General features: G+C 42.0%; 1 protein-coding gene across 2 annotated transcripts in view; it reads right to left on the bottom strand.

Annotated features, from left to right (window-relative positions):
• The window catches only part of cherp (calcium homeostasis endoplasmic reticulum protein), a 120,306-nt gene extending 105,168 nt beyond the window's left edge, over positions 1-15,138 (bottom strand). For both annotated transcript variants that reach the window (XM_034180184.1, XM_034180185.1), the window contains exons 1-2: positions 14,974-15,138; positions 7,486-7,659 (exon numbers count right to left, since the gene is read on the bottom strand). In XM_034180184.1, the coding sequence (XP_034036075.1) occupies positions 7,486-7,659; positions 14,974-14,998 (199 nt within the window). In that variant the 5' untranslated portion in view covers positions 14,999-15,138. The remainder of the gene's footprint in view (positions 1-7,485; positions 7,660-14,973) is intronic.
• Positions 15,139-15,345: the final 207 nt, after the last annotated feature.

Below are 15,345 nucleotides of genomic sequence, written 5' to 3'. Positions count from 1 at the left end.
CAGGGGGATTGTCGACCCCAAGCCTGGATAAAGCCAACTGAACAGCTTGCTTGACAAAGGATAGTCCAGGTCTGGTTTGCGGCATGGACTCTGCCTCAGTGGTATGAGAGCCCACTAATGAATGGCTTGGAGAAAGACCCCTCTCATCCTCCACACAGTTTATATCACTTGTCATGTACAAGGAATCAGTTGCAGCAATAGACACGACATCTTCCTCCTGCTGAGTAACTACATTGGTCTGATCAGCCTCATTAGGGACAACAGGAACTGTCACTGCATCCCTAGGCTGTACATTCAGAAGCAAGGACTTAATTTGAGCAAACTCAGAAGTCAACAATTCGACCTTTTCAGCCAAAGCATGGTCATGAGTAACCTTCTTAGCAGAAGGGGCTCCTGCATGTGGGCGTTTACGGCGCTTTGGTTCCTTCCTGGGGCTGCAGGCCAAAGTCGCACTCGATATTCCACTTTCCAATGCCGCAAGTCTAGCAGATCTCTCTGCCAGTGGCATGCTGGCACAATTATGGCAGGCATCACCAGTCAGGGCTTCCCTCAGGTGTCCGATCTCAAGACACGAGGGGCAAAACATATGTCCATCATCTGGGCTCAAGGGAGCCAAACAGGTACTACAGCCATGCGACAAAGGCCCTGTCAACATTGTGGACTGCGTGCAGATGGGTAACGCAAGCCCTGATGGTTACAAATGGAAAGACAAAGCGTGAATCACACGCAGTGTAAATAGTAACACGAGGTACGGAGCGTGAAGCACTCACAGCCGTCGACTTGACACGAGGCACGGAGCGTGAAGCACTCACAGCCGCAGACTCGGCACGAGGCACGGAGCGTGAAACACTCACAGCCACAGTAATAACACGATGCACACAGCCGAAAAAAACTCACAGCGCAAGTGCTAAGTCACTTAGAGCAACGACGACAACACTAGCTGCTAGTGGAGCTGTTAAACTTAGCAAATGGCGGCAGTGCAGACGAAGTACTTCAAGGAGTGGAAAACACTCACGGCAAGCCCAACACAGTACACTATACTGGTTCTGATACACACACTACCACGTAGTTAACGGGGTTAGTGACACAACTAAACAAATAGCCAGCTTTCATCAAAACAACACAGCTAATGTGCACAGAGGAAAATACCCAGCAGGGCAGTGGCAAAGGCGCACACCCGGCGTTTAGGAAGGTGTACTCACGACAGGCGTCAAAGAATACAAAAAACGGTGAAGCCGTGTCTCGCAGCCTCTGGAGGACGTGTGCAGTGCACGTAGCTCCAACCGAAGGTGGGTTGCGAGGCTACAAGCAAGAGCGGCAATCGCAGCTAAATGCGTTCTCAACCTCTAAGAATGCGAGAATGTAGAAAAGAAGCGAGCGCTGGGTGCGTCTGGTATATAAAGACAACCAGTGACGTCACCCAGGTCACATTCAATGGCGTGACTTTGTTGGTATATATTCTCGACCTCTGTGCTGCGCACATGTAGTTATCCAGGTGATAAAGCACCGCCCTCTGGCGGTCAGGAGGAATGAAATAGAAACGATGCTCTCTGGGAAAAATGGGACATGTATTTCAAAACACAAGGTGATAACCTGTTTCATTTTTGATGTACGGTTTGTAAGAATAACTATATACGAGGTCTGTCCGTAAAGTATAGGTCCTTTTTATTTTTTTCAAAAACTATATGGATTTCATTCATATGTTTTTACGTCAGACATGCTTGAACCCTTGTGCGCATGCGTGAGTTTTTCCACGCCTGTCGGTGACGTCATTCGCCTGTGAGCACTTTTTTGTGGGAGGAGTCGTCCAGCCCCTCGTCGGAAATCCTTTGTCTGAGAAGTTGCTGAGAGACTGGCGCTTTGTTTGATCAAAATTTTTTCTAAACCTGTGAGACACATCGAAGTGGACACGGTTCGAAAAATTAAGCTGGTTTTCAGTGAAAATTTTAACGGCTGATGAGAGATTTTGAGGTGATACTGTCGCTTTAAGGACTTCCCACGGAGCGAGACGTCGCTCAGCGCTCTCAGGCAGCGTCGTCAGCCTGTTCAAGCTGAAAACCTCCACATTTCAGGCTCTATTGATCCAGGACGTCGTGAGAGAACAGAGAAGTTTCAGAAGAAGTTGGTTTCAGCATTTTATCCGGATATTCCTCTGTTAAAGGAGATTTTTTAAATGAAAGACGTGCGGGCGGATTGCAGCGTCAGGACGCAGCCGCCGCGACGCTCCGCCACAGGAAAAACACCTCTGTTGGAAGCCTTGAGGACAAGTTGGAACATCTCCAGCTGATAAACAATTTCTCATATACTCACTCCACTGAAAGCCATCAAAAGCCAACTGGATTTTAACAAATGGTTATCAACACGGAGGTGTTTTTCCTGTGCCGCCGCGCCGCGTCGGCTGCGTCCCGACGCGCGGACCCGTCCGCACGTCTTTCATTAAAAAAATCTCCTTTAACAGTGGAATATCCGGATAAAATGCTGAAACCGACTTCTTCTGAAACGTCTCTGTTCTCTCACGACGTCCTGGATCAATAGAACCTGAAATGTGGAGGTTTTAAAGCTTGAAACAGGCTGATGACGCTGCCTGAGAGCGCTGCACGACGTCTCGCACCGTGGGAAGTCCTTAAAGCGACAGAATCACCTCAAAATCTCTCATCAGCTGTTAAAATTTTCACTGAAAACCAGCTTAATTTTTCGAACCGTGTCCACTTTGATGTGTCTCACAGGTTTAGAAAAAATTTTGATCAAACAAAGCGCCAGTCTCTCAGCAACTTCTCAGACAAAGGAATTCCGACGAGGGGCTGGACGACTCCTCCCACAAGGAGTGCTCACAGGCGAATGACGTCACTGACAGGCGCGGAAAAACTCACGCATGCGCACGAGGGTTCAAGCATGTCTGACGTAAAAACATATGAATGAAATTCATATAGTTTTTGAAAAAAATAAAAAGGACCTATACTTTACGGACAGCCCTCGTACAACCCCTGGCAAAAATTATGGAATCACCGGCCTCAGAGGATGTTCATTCAGTTGTTTAATTTTGTAGAAAAAAAGCAGATCACAGACATGACACAAAACTAAAGTCATTTCAAATGGCAACTTTCTGGCTTTAAGAAACACTATAAGAAATCAAGAAAAAAAAGATTGTGGCAGTCAGTAACGGTTACTTTTTTAGACCAAGCAGAGGAAAAAAATATAGAATCACTCTGCATCAAATCAGATCTGCTCATTGACACTGACCCTATGTGTCTTTTTGCAAGGAATGTTTTTGCAGTTTTTGCTCTATGGCAAGATGCATTATCATCTTGAAAAATGATTTCATCATCCCCAAACATCCTTTCAATTGTCCAAAATATCAACATAAACTTGTGCATTTATTGATGATGTAATGACAGCCATCTCCCCAGTGCCTTTACCTGACATGCAGCCCCATATCATCAATGACTATGGAAATTTACATGTTCTCTTCAGGCAGTCATCTTTCTAAATCTCATTGGAAAGGCACCAAACAAAAGTTCCAGCATCATCACCTTGCCCAATGCAGATTCGAGATTCATCACTGAATATGACTTTCATCCAGTCATCCATAGTCCACAATTGCTTTTCCTTAGCCCATTGTAACCTTGTTTTTTTCTGTTTAGGTGTTAATGATGCCTTTCGTTTAGCTTTTCTGTATGTAAATCCCATTTCCTTTAGGCGGTTTCTTACAGTTCGGTCACAGACGTTGACTCCAGTTTCCTCCCATTCGTTCCTCATTTGTTTTGTTGTGCATTTTCGATTTTTGAGACATACTGCTTTAAGTTTTCTGTCTTGACGCTTTGACGTCTTCCTTGGTCTACCAGTATGTTTGCCTTTAACAACCTTCCCATGTTGTTTGTATTTGGTCCAGAGTTTAGACACAGCTGACCAACATGTTTTGCAACATTACGTGATGAGTTACTCTCTTTTAAGAGTTTGATAATCCTCTCCTTTGTTTCAATTGACATCTCTCGTGTTGGAGCCATGATTCATGTCAGTCCACTTGGTGCAACAGCTCTCCAAGGTGTGTTCACTCCTTTTTAGATGCAGACTAACGAGCAGATCTGATATGATGCAGGTGTTAGTTTTGGGGATGAAAATTTACAGGGTGATTCCATAATTTTTTCCTCAGAATTGAGTGATTCCATATTTTTTTCCTCTGCTTGGTCTAAAAAAGTAACCGTTACTGACTGCCACAATCTTTTTTTCTTGATTTCTTATAGTGTTTCTTAAAGCCAGAAAGTTGCCATTTGAAATGACTTTAGTTTTGTGTCATGTCTGTGATCTGCTTTTTTTCTACAAAATTAAACAACTGAATGAACATCCTCCGAAGCCGGTGATTCCATAATTTTTGCCAGGGGTTGTATATTCATCTCATTATCTCTAGTACTGGACTTATATGCTCGCAACCATTGTTGCTTTTAATAATGTTTTATACGTGTTATTGTGTTTTGTTACCACAGGCCTTTAAGGTGGCAGTAATTAAACCATTACTTAAAAAGCCATCACTTGACCCAGCTATCTTAGCTAATTATAGGCCAATCTCCAACCTTCCTTTTCTCTCAAAGATTCTTGAGAGGGTAGTTGTAAAACAGCTAACTGATCACCTGCAGAGGAATGGTCTATTTGAAGAGTTTCAGTCAGGTTTTAGAATTCATCATAGTACAGAAACAGCATTAGTGAAGGTTACAAATGATCTTCTTATGGCTTCGGACAGTGGACTTATCTCTGTGCTTGTTCTGTTGGACCTCAGTGCTGCTTTTGATACTGTTGACCATAAAATTTTATTACAGAGATTAGAGCATGTCATAGGTATTAAAGGCATTGCGCTGCGGTGGTTTGAATCATATTTGTCTAATAGATTACAGTTGTTCATGTAAATGGGGAATCTTCTTCACAGACTAAAGTTAATTATGGAGTTCCACAAGGTTCTGTGCTAGGACCAATTTTATTCACTTTATACATGCTTCCCTTGGGCAGTATTATTAGACGGTATTGCTTAAATTTTCATTGTTACGCAGATGATACCCAGCTTTATCTATCCATGAAGCCAGAGGATACGCACCAATTAGCTAAACTGCAGGATTGTCTTACAGACATAAAGACATGGATGACCTCTAATTTCCTGCTTTTAAACTCAGATAAAACTGAAGTTATTGTACTTGGCCCCACAAATCTTAGAAGCATGGTGTCTAACCAGATCGTTACTCTGGATGGCATTTCCCTGATCTCTAGTAATACTGTGAGAAATCTTGGAGTTATTTTTGATCAGGATATGTCATTCAAAGCGCATATTAAACAAATATGTAGGACTGCCTTTTTGCATTTACACAATATCTCTAAAATCAGAAAGGTCTTGTCTCAGAGTGATGCTGAAAAACTAATTCATGCATTTGTTTCCTCTAGGCTGGACTATTGTAATTCATTATTATCAGGTTGTCCTAAAAGTTCCCTAAAAAGCCTTCAGTTGGTTCAGAATGCTGCAGCTAGAGTACTGACGGGGACTAGCAGGAGAGAGCATATCTCACCCGTGTTGGCCTCCCTTCATTGGCTTCCTGTTAATGCTAGAATAGAATTTAAAATTCTTCTTCTTACTTATAAGGTTTTGAATAATCAGGTCCCATCTTATCTTAGGGACCTCATAGTACCATATTACCCCATTAGAGCGCTTCGCTCTCAGACTGCGGGCTTACTTGTAGTTCCTAGGGTTTGTAAGAGTAGAATGGGAGGCAGAGCCTTCAGCTTTCAGGCTCCTCTCCTGTGGAACCAGCTCCCAATTCAGATCAGGGAGACAGATACCCTCTCTACTTTTAAGATTAGGCTTAAAACTTTCCTTTTCGCTAAGGCTTATAGTTAGGGCTGGATCGGGTGACCCTGGACCATCCCTTGGTTATGTTGCTTTAGACGTAGACTGTGTTTCATAATTATTGTATGGCCTTGCCTTGCAATGTGGAGCGCCTTGGGGCAACTGTTTGTTGTGATTTGGCGCTATACAAGAAAAAAGTTGATTGATTGAGTTGATTGATTGATTCCATTACCTTTGAATTATCCTGCTGAAGCTCCTTTCAGAAGAATTCCACATGTAGAAGACAACTGGTGACAGAGTCGCCAAGTTTGACTTCATTCATTTTAATCGCTTGAGAGTCAAGGTTTTTTTGTTTGTTTTTTTAAACGTAACACACACACCCTCCTTTGTTGAGGTAATAATCGTGCAGTACAGCTACATTTACGAATATCCCAACTTCATGCTCAGTGCACTTGACAGGAATGCTTCACATTCACTCAATCATACATCAAGGTGCTCAACCGCACAGCCGAAGGAACATGAGTATGAGAAAAATCTATGTCTTGTATTATGGGATTATGAGAAATGTATGTGTCTTTTGTTTCTGTATGATCTTAAATATTATGTATATATTGTGCTAACTCTTGCATTTTTAATAAGACTGCTTAATGCTGAGGCTTCATGTGAAAGTACGACTTTTCTCAAAAGGGAGGCGATGTCTCTGCCCTCAAGGTCTAGCCTTGAGAAGATACTGACACATTCTTACAGGGGAGAGAAAAGCATTTGTAGGTGACTGGTTAAAAGATGTTGCTAGGTAACCACGACTCTCATATTATCCGCGAACTGCATATTAACTTTAAATTCTAACAGGCCTCCAATGAGAGGAAGTACATGCTGTGATTTTGGGCTTTGTACTGCTCGCTCCCCGGGTAACAAAGACTTCAACTGACGCAAGCTCTGTCATTCCTCTTCAAGTCGTAGAGTCAGTGATGGCGTAGAATTTTTCTGACTATGGGGATTAAGGATCTAGCCCGAGGGCCCTGGTAGCGTACGCACGACTGTTGAAGCGTGCACACTTTACAACAGTCACACTGACACCAGGGGTGGATCTACTATCAGACCTGTAAGGGGGTGCAGCCCCTAACAAGGCAACAACATGTGTGCTCTACCCACTAAAATGTTCCATCCCTTCATTTAATCCCTCATTTCACAGCACAACACTTAATGATGGGGACATTTCATGGATGATATCTGACATTTCAACACAAATGAGCAGGAAACAGATTCCACTGTGCATCAGGCATCTTTCTTTTGGACATCCACTTGTCCTCTCGTTGACTTGTTTCTGAATTCTAAGTGCGCACACAGGTTTGTTACTCTCATGTGTGTCTCCAAATGTGTTCTTTAAATGTTGTGTCTTTGTAAGCACTGACAATTACACCATTTGAACTCATGTCTGTCCTACACTAAAATAAATTCTTGTTTTATTTTTCAAGCTCTGAATTGTTTGAGCTGAGTAGATAATGTTCAGGATGCGACAGGCTACAGCCACACTGGGCTGATTTCTGAAGCTGCAGCTGCTTATTTGTCACATGAGTGCTGTCAACTGTGGCTGGTGACGGTCACTCCAGGACCGGACTGTGAAATCTGCGCTGCGGCAGATTGACCTTTGAACTACATACGTTGCTGCTGTTCCATAGCAAGCTTGCACTTGTAGTAGCTGAAGAACTCTCCCCCAAAAAGAAAGGAGAACTTGGGGTTGTCCTTTTGTTTCTCCATGGTCATCTTCTCAAACTCCGGCCCATTCCGAGCGACAAACTGAGCCAGTTTGTCAATCACATTTCTCAACTCTTGATCTGCAACAAGACAAAAGTAAGTAAGTAAATTTTATTTCTGTAGCACCTTTCACAGATAAGACTTCACAAAGCAAACAACACATAAAATACAGAGAAGGTACATTTAAAACAATGATTTTAAAAACAAGAAAACACAATAACAATATATACAATGCAATGCTAAAATACCCTCAGCCGCACGTGCATAAAAATAGGAGAAAGAATGCAACCTTTTGACCTCTTAAAAAAGGTCAAGGTTAGCCATCTTTGAACTTGTCCAAGGTCTGTGTCCTAAGAATGTTCTATGTGAATTTGAAGACCCTGGCAGTAACAAGACTGGACTTATGCCGAGCACAGACAGACGGACAGAGGGACTGAGGGACAGACAAACGGACGGACGCAAAGTCTTTGCAATGCACGTTGGCCATATTTTGGCCATGGGTAAAAGCCTATTTTAAAAGACTTCCCTTTTGAAATAGGCTTTTACTTAGACAAAGGTTTTTACCCTGCTTTTTAAATACATCAATGATGTTTATGCCCCATTTACACCGGACTGAGACCCATATAAGACCAACAAGACCATGACATTCTGTCAACTCTCACAGGACTTGGCTGCTCTTCAGTTTGATCTGTTATTTGTGTTTACACCGAGCGTACACTGCGACAGAATTGTGCGAGTGAAATATATGTTAATATCTGCGATCAATGATGCAACCCCATGCAGAGTCAATTGAGAGTCTATTACTATTATTAGTGACTCGATCATGAGGTTTTGACTCTGCCAAATTGTACAGGACACATTGGCTTGATGGATTAAGTGACTGAGGCCCACATGACACCAGTAAAGCGTGCTCTTACCTGGACATTGTACATGTGAACATTATGCTTTCTCTCATATTGGCTTGGACACTTCTTGATAGATATGAAAATGCTACTAAGTGATTGCTTTGTAATGACATCAGTGTGCGAGTGTGAACGTGAGGCATAATTGTAAAGCTCTTTGAGCATCTAATGCAGAAGGGAAAAAAGCGCTATATAAATGCAGTCCATTTATTACGAACAATAGGATCAGGTTGGGAACTATGGGAATTAACGAGACCCATTATGAGACATATGTATCTTTTAACCGATCGCACAACTGCTGCGAGTGTTTTAAACAGTTCAATACACTTGCACACCTGTTGGAGACCGACGGAGAGTGATGGAGACCAGCAGGGATCTTTGTTCCAACCATGGAGACCCCACTGTGATCAGCCTGCAACCCTGGTGAGATTTAGCTAGAGTGATGGCAAGCAAAAGCCATTTTTCGATCGCACATCGGTAGTGGACTCGGTGTAAACGGGGTGTCAGACAGCGAAAGTAAAGAGGCAGAGCATCACACAGCCTAGGTGCTGCTGGGTCATTCCATATGTAATCACCAAAGGTTCCAGTTTTATGGTTTTAGAATTGCCTGATATATTTTGTAGCCATTGTTGACAGAAGAAGAATGGTCTTGGCTGCAGCTCAATATCGTATTTTGTTTAGATTCTATGGAGGTTTCAAAAAGGGGGCGTGTCCGTGTTAACCCTCTGTGTTCCGTTTGTGACCATGTTTACTTGGCCATAAATCAAAAACTAGAAAAATATTAACTTGATATTTTCAGAATGTGTTTTTTCTGTCTTAAAGTTTGTGTAAAATGTACAGTTGAAGAAATTAATACCCTGGGGGCCACGCCATTAATTACCAAAAAATGGAATTTGAAAAAAATGTTCCGAAAGTGTGCTGACTTTGATGTGCATTTAACCATATTTGCCTTGTCATGTAAAAAATGCTGTTTGGCATATTGGTAGTACTAATGTTAGGCTTCCTTGGGATGCAAAGAACACCACCACAATGTCCTCAGATTTTGCCCAAAATTAACCCTTGTCCGGCTATTTTTACCAAATATGTTCCTTTGGCACACCCTTTCGGGCATGTGGGCATCTTTTGATTTTTGTTTTGTTGATCTCAAATGAAAGGTCTTCATTGGAAATTCAAATTAAACCTGGTACCAACATCTAACAAAGAGGCCTGATGGGAAAACAAGTGCCCTCTTTACTGGTAATCTTCAGTTTTTTCAGCTTAATCAAAATGTACATAAATGTACAGGAAATATATGACAGTCTATACAATAGCCATTCTGAAATCCATCCAGCATGTATACACATACATTGCTACATTATAAACAATGTCTGTATCAGTGAATAAACAAAGCACAGTAACTAAAGTGTAACTAGCTGTACATAAGCTATGCCCATGCATGGACTAACTGAAGTTCATGCAAAGGTGGTTATTAATCATATGAATGGAATTTTTCCTTAATGCTGACTTCAGACTCACCTTTCATAGGTAAAAACTCCAATTGGTGCTTTTAAAGAATGATCCCTGTCACAAGCAAACCTATCTGAGGACATTGTGGTGTTATTCTTTGCATCTCAAGGAAGCCTAACATTAGTTACCAACATGCCAAAGAGCATTTTTCACATGACAAGGCAAATAAGGTTAAATGCACATCAAAGTCAGCACACTTTCGGTACATTATGCCCAAATTCCATTTTTGATAATTAATTGCATGGCCCCCAGGGGGTTAATTTCTTCAACTGTACATTTTACATAAACTTTAAGACAGAATAAACAAATTCTGAAAATATCAAGTGAATATCTTTTCTAGTTTTTGATTTATGGCCAAGTAAACATGGTCACAAACGGAACACAGAGGGTTAACACAGACATGCCCCCTTTTTCAGACCCCCACAGAATCTAAACGAAACAAGATACTGAGCTGCCGCCAAGACCATTCTTCTTCTCTTAACATGAACTAAAAAATATATCAAAACCAGGCAATTCTAAAGCTATAAAACTGGGACTTCCCCTAATTTTGGATGATTTCATATGGAATGACCCTGCTACTTAAAGGAATGATCACCTCAGATCTTAAAACTGGTTTTTGGGGCCACAAGTAGCATTTGACCTGCTGATCTCAGACTGTGAGTTGGAGTGTGCAGCTGTAGCAGGTCAAATGGAAGGAGGAGCTCTGCCATGTAAGGCTCTAAAAGTTAAGGTCAAGACTGATTTTGCATTGAAATGCATTCTAAACTTCACAGGTAACCAGTGAAGGGAGGCTAAAACAGGCAAGACATGGGCCTATTTATGTTTCAGTTCCTCGAACCCCAGGTATAACACTTCCAGGACTGACTGCAGTTTGCATATGGTGCAGGTGTTGGTGTGGAGGATGCCATCCTCGACCTGCTACACCAAGTCCTCTCACACCTGCATATGGGAAACGGCACAGTGAGGATTCTCTTCCTGGACTTCTTAAGTGCCTTCAACACCATCCAGCCTTTAGGACAAACTGAACAGAATGCAACCGGACCCCTGCCTGGTCACTTGGATCTCCAGCTACCTCACCGACAGGCTGTGGGACACCACGTCTGACACTGTGATCAGCAGCACCAGCGCACCCCAAGGCACGGTGCTGTCCCCTCTTCTCTTCACCCTATACACCTCTGACTTCTGCTACAACTCTGAGCTGTGTCACATCCAGAAGTTCACAGATAACACAGCCATTTGTGGATGCATCAAGGATGACAGAGAGGAGGAATACAGGACCCTAGTGAAGGACTTTGCTGCCTGGTGCCACACAAACCATCTACAGCTCAACACCACGAAGACAAAGGAGCTAATCAATGACTTTGGGAAATCCAGACCAAGTCCGTGACCAGTTCTGATGAAGGGAGCTGAGGTGGAGGCTGTGGATTCCTACAAGTACCTCAGGTTGTGACTGGACAGCAAACTGAACTGGACAACCCACACCAACCACCTGTACAGAAGGGACACAGCAGGCTGGACTTTCTGAGGAGGCTGTGTTTGTTTAACAACTGCAGGAAACTCCTGTGGATGTTCTACCAGTGAGTAGTACCCAGCATCCTCTTTTACAGCGTGGTGTGCTGGGGGGGAACACATCCAAGAAGGACAGATCCAGGCTGGAGAAACTGATCAGGTGGACTGGCTCTGTGGTTGGCATGAAGCTGGACTCTCTGGTGACAGTGGCACAGAAGAGAAGACTGCTCCTTACCAAGTGCAGGACCAACAGACTGAAAAACTCCTTTGTCCCTCAGGCCATCAGACTGTACAACACCTCACTCAGGGGGAGGAGGAGTAACAGGAAGACAGAGGACATGAAGGAGAGCAACAGTAGAAGCCAGTAAACTAGGGCTGAAACGATTAATCAAGCAACTCGAAAAATTTGATTACAAATAATGTTCAAAGCAAATTCTTTACCTTGAGGCTTTGTTTAACACTGTAGTATATACGCCATATAGTAGTGTGTGGCGCTGTAATGCTCCCACAAAAAAACAGAGAAGAAGACCATAGAGCATGTGCATCACCAATGTAAGAGCTAATCAATGTAGCAGGTGACAGTCCAACTTCATGAAGCCACACACTGAGCAAAATAAAGCCTTTTAAGAGAAAGAGGGTCAGCACTGATCATCTGAAACAGACCTATTGCACATTTAAAGTAAAGCAGTGTGTTTGTATATGTAAAAAAAAAAAAAAAAACACGGTTTGGTCCACTGGCTGCTCTCCACCTGAACAGACGAAGCAAAACGGCACGTACTTTAAGTGAATCATGTGTAACTATTCCAAAAAAAAAAATCCCTTTATTTCGATTTGACAAGAGTTTTTATCAACAGGCTCCACAATTGATTTATCAGTGCGGCTTTTGTGGAAATGGTGCACTCTACAGCTGTTTTTTCACAGGCTGTGTTCACCTTCACATACAGAATCACAATCACATTCACATGCAGAATCAGAACCAGAACGCCGTACAAGAATGCCTTGTACGGCATGTACAAATATACACTAAACACTGAATAAATCACAGTAATAAAGTAAAATACAATAAAATGTGCAATAATAGAAAAAAAAAAGAATGTCTGTCCACAGACTGAAGATTTCACAGACCACCCAGGCTTATGGTTCAGCAAAGCTCCAAAACTCTTAATCTGAAAAAAATAATTACCCAGGAAAACAAAGAGAGGGAACACCCTAAACTTAAATATCTGATGGCAAAAATGATGGCACAGTGACATTGCTTAGGTAAAGCCCTGTCACTATTGAAAGTGTTTAAAAAAAACAAAAGTACTTTTTATCCAATTGCTCAATTAACTGATTAAATAATCAAGAGAATACTAAATTCCAAAAATATTCGATAGCTGCAGTCCTACAGTCAACTAGCATTTGGCATGTCTGGTATTTATATTTGTGTATTTAGATTTATTAGGCTGAAACGATTAGTCAAGTAACTCGAATAATTTGATTACAAAAAATGTTTGAGGCAAATTCTGTGCCTCAAAGCTCTATTTAACGTTGTAGTACATATGCCAGGCCTGTGTGTGGTGCTGTAATGTCCCCAGAAAAATAAAAACAGAAGACTAGAGCATGCGCAAATGCTGTGTAGGAGCTAATCAATGTAGCACCAAAAGCTACAACTTTCCGACGTGACACAGAGTAAAATAAAGTCTTTTAAGAGGATCCACGCTGATCATCTGAAACAGCTTATAGTGGAGCAGATATGCGCAATATTTGATGTGAATTGTGACTTTGATGATAAAAGCATGAAATTTGGCACACAGTTAGAGCATACCAACCAGATAATTTTTGGCTATAGGAGCATCACAGAGGTAGCCATTTTCCAAGATGGCTGCCACGAGTTTTATCAGTTGCTCAGGCTCTAGAGTAGACCATCTTGATTTCCGTGGCTAATCCTACATATGTAAGGATGAGGAATGCAGTAGTACTATTTACAACATGCTAGCACCTATGTAACAACACATGGCTAGCATTCAGGCAACTAAATAACTGTAAAACCATTAAAATTTGTAATGTTGATATTATACATTCTGGAACTGTGACTAATGAGAGTACAACACAGTATCCCAGTGTTTCATTAATTGCCGTTTACAAGAATTATCCAGTAGAGGGAGCTGTAAAAATAGTCTGACATGGAGTAGCTTTTTGCCATCCACCATTCTCTGCAGCAAGACTTGGTGGTGCAGATTTAATTGCTGCAAGAAACGTATGAGCAGTTTTTCTCAATACTCAACAATGGACATGTGAAAGTTTTTAATTAAATGCATTTATAGGAGCACTATGTTTATTAATCCTCATTATTAAGCAAGCTAGCTAGCTAATATATTTGGCTAACATCAGCAATCTAGCTGAGAAGCCAGCATCACCCTGCTCAGAGTGCTGCTCTCGTTGGAGCAAGACACAGACTGTCTCTTCCCAGAAAGATCTCTTTCAGTGCAGCTTCTTGATCTGACTTTAACACAGAGTTAACACCTAAGTCTTTATCGCTAACTGTAAATGGTAATCAAAACATTCCAATCGTATCTTTTTGAACTCTTTCGCATCAAACTCCATCATGTCAATGTAGGGACGAGACAATCTACTGATCGAGGCCCACATGCGCATTCCATCGATGCGTGTTTATGGTTGTGCGCAGTGTGCAGAGGATTCCCCACAAAGATCGCTTTTTCATTGTCTTGCTGGGGTATTTCCCATGGAATTCCTTGTAATGACGTAGGCAGGAAGTTCCTCTTTGACCTTGTTTTTGTCCGGTTCAATTCTGCCATTTCCTTCATGTACTTCGTTCGTGCTGACAATTTTGCTCAACTTTACCAAGCGTAAAAACCACGACTGCCTTTACAGCAACTCATTCAAAGGTAAGTAGCCCTAAAATATTATAATTATAAAATATTATACAATTATAGACTTTTGATGAGGTGTACCCGTGATTATGCCAAGGCCTTGGTGAACCCCATCCTGACCAGGTCCAATATGTAGAGCCAGGATTAATATGTAGGTCTTCAGAGACGCTCTGTGACGTCATAGAGTCTCCTCTTCCCTCTGAAGTGTTCTTCAAGTCTTTCCTTTTAGCTCATGACCTTCTCCACGCCGATGTTATAGAAAAGTAGAGTTACGGTTAGTAGTAGACAATCTGAATTCAGACGTTTATTTTTCTTTTTCTGCGACTGATGGCCGGAAACGTGTTTTCATTCATTACGGCACCCCCTAGCGGCCGCCGCAGGCCTTTTTGTATTTGTGCGTGTTAGTTATCGGGGGAAATAAATGAAATAACATCGTAGGTGTCGAGTGATCTGATACTAAGAAAAAGGCTTTTCCAGCCGCAGTGCGAGGGTATACCTGTGTTGTTCTCATGAAGCACATTTAGCATGTAGCCAGCTAAAGTTAGCCTACAGGCTAACGACACTTAGCACAGCCGCCGGCTGAAGAAAAGAGCGCGCTGCTCACCTTCTGGAGGAGTGGGAACATCCATGACTTCACACCAAACAAAGACACTCACTCTTAATGCACAGAACTCACTAAATCTACCGAAACATCGCACGCACTAAGACTTTAACATGCCCCGGAAAGAAATTCATACAAAGAGCGCCACCAACAATCACACTGTAACCTGCCTGCAGCGCCTCCAGTGGTCAAGAGGATTACTTCAACACTACAACGTCGTCATTTAGGGACGTGACGCATCAGAGAAAAACATTCTGTTGATAAATTTACACGAACTAAATGGCAACGTACATAGTTATATACAAATGTAAGAAAGAAAGACAAATAAAATACACTCTGATCAACAAAATTCAATATAAAAAATATAAATTTACA

This window comes from Thalassophryne amazonica, chromosome 10 (assembly GCF_902500255.1).
Source record: "Thalassophryne amazonica chromosome 10, fThaAma1.1, whole genome shotgun sequence".
In the NCBI taxonomy this organism is placed as follows: Eukaryota; Metazoa; Chordata; class Actinopteri; order Batrachoidiformes; family Batrachoididae; genus Thalassophryne; species Thalassophryne amazonica.
The sequence above is the reverse complement of the archived record's forward strand: the minus strand, read 5'-3'. Positions and strand labels throughout refer to the sequence as shown.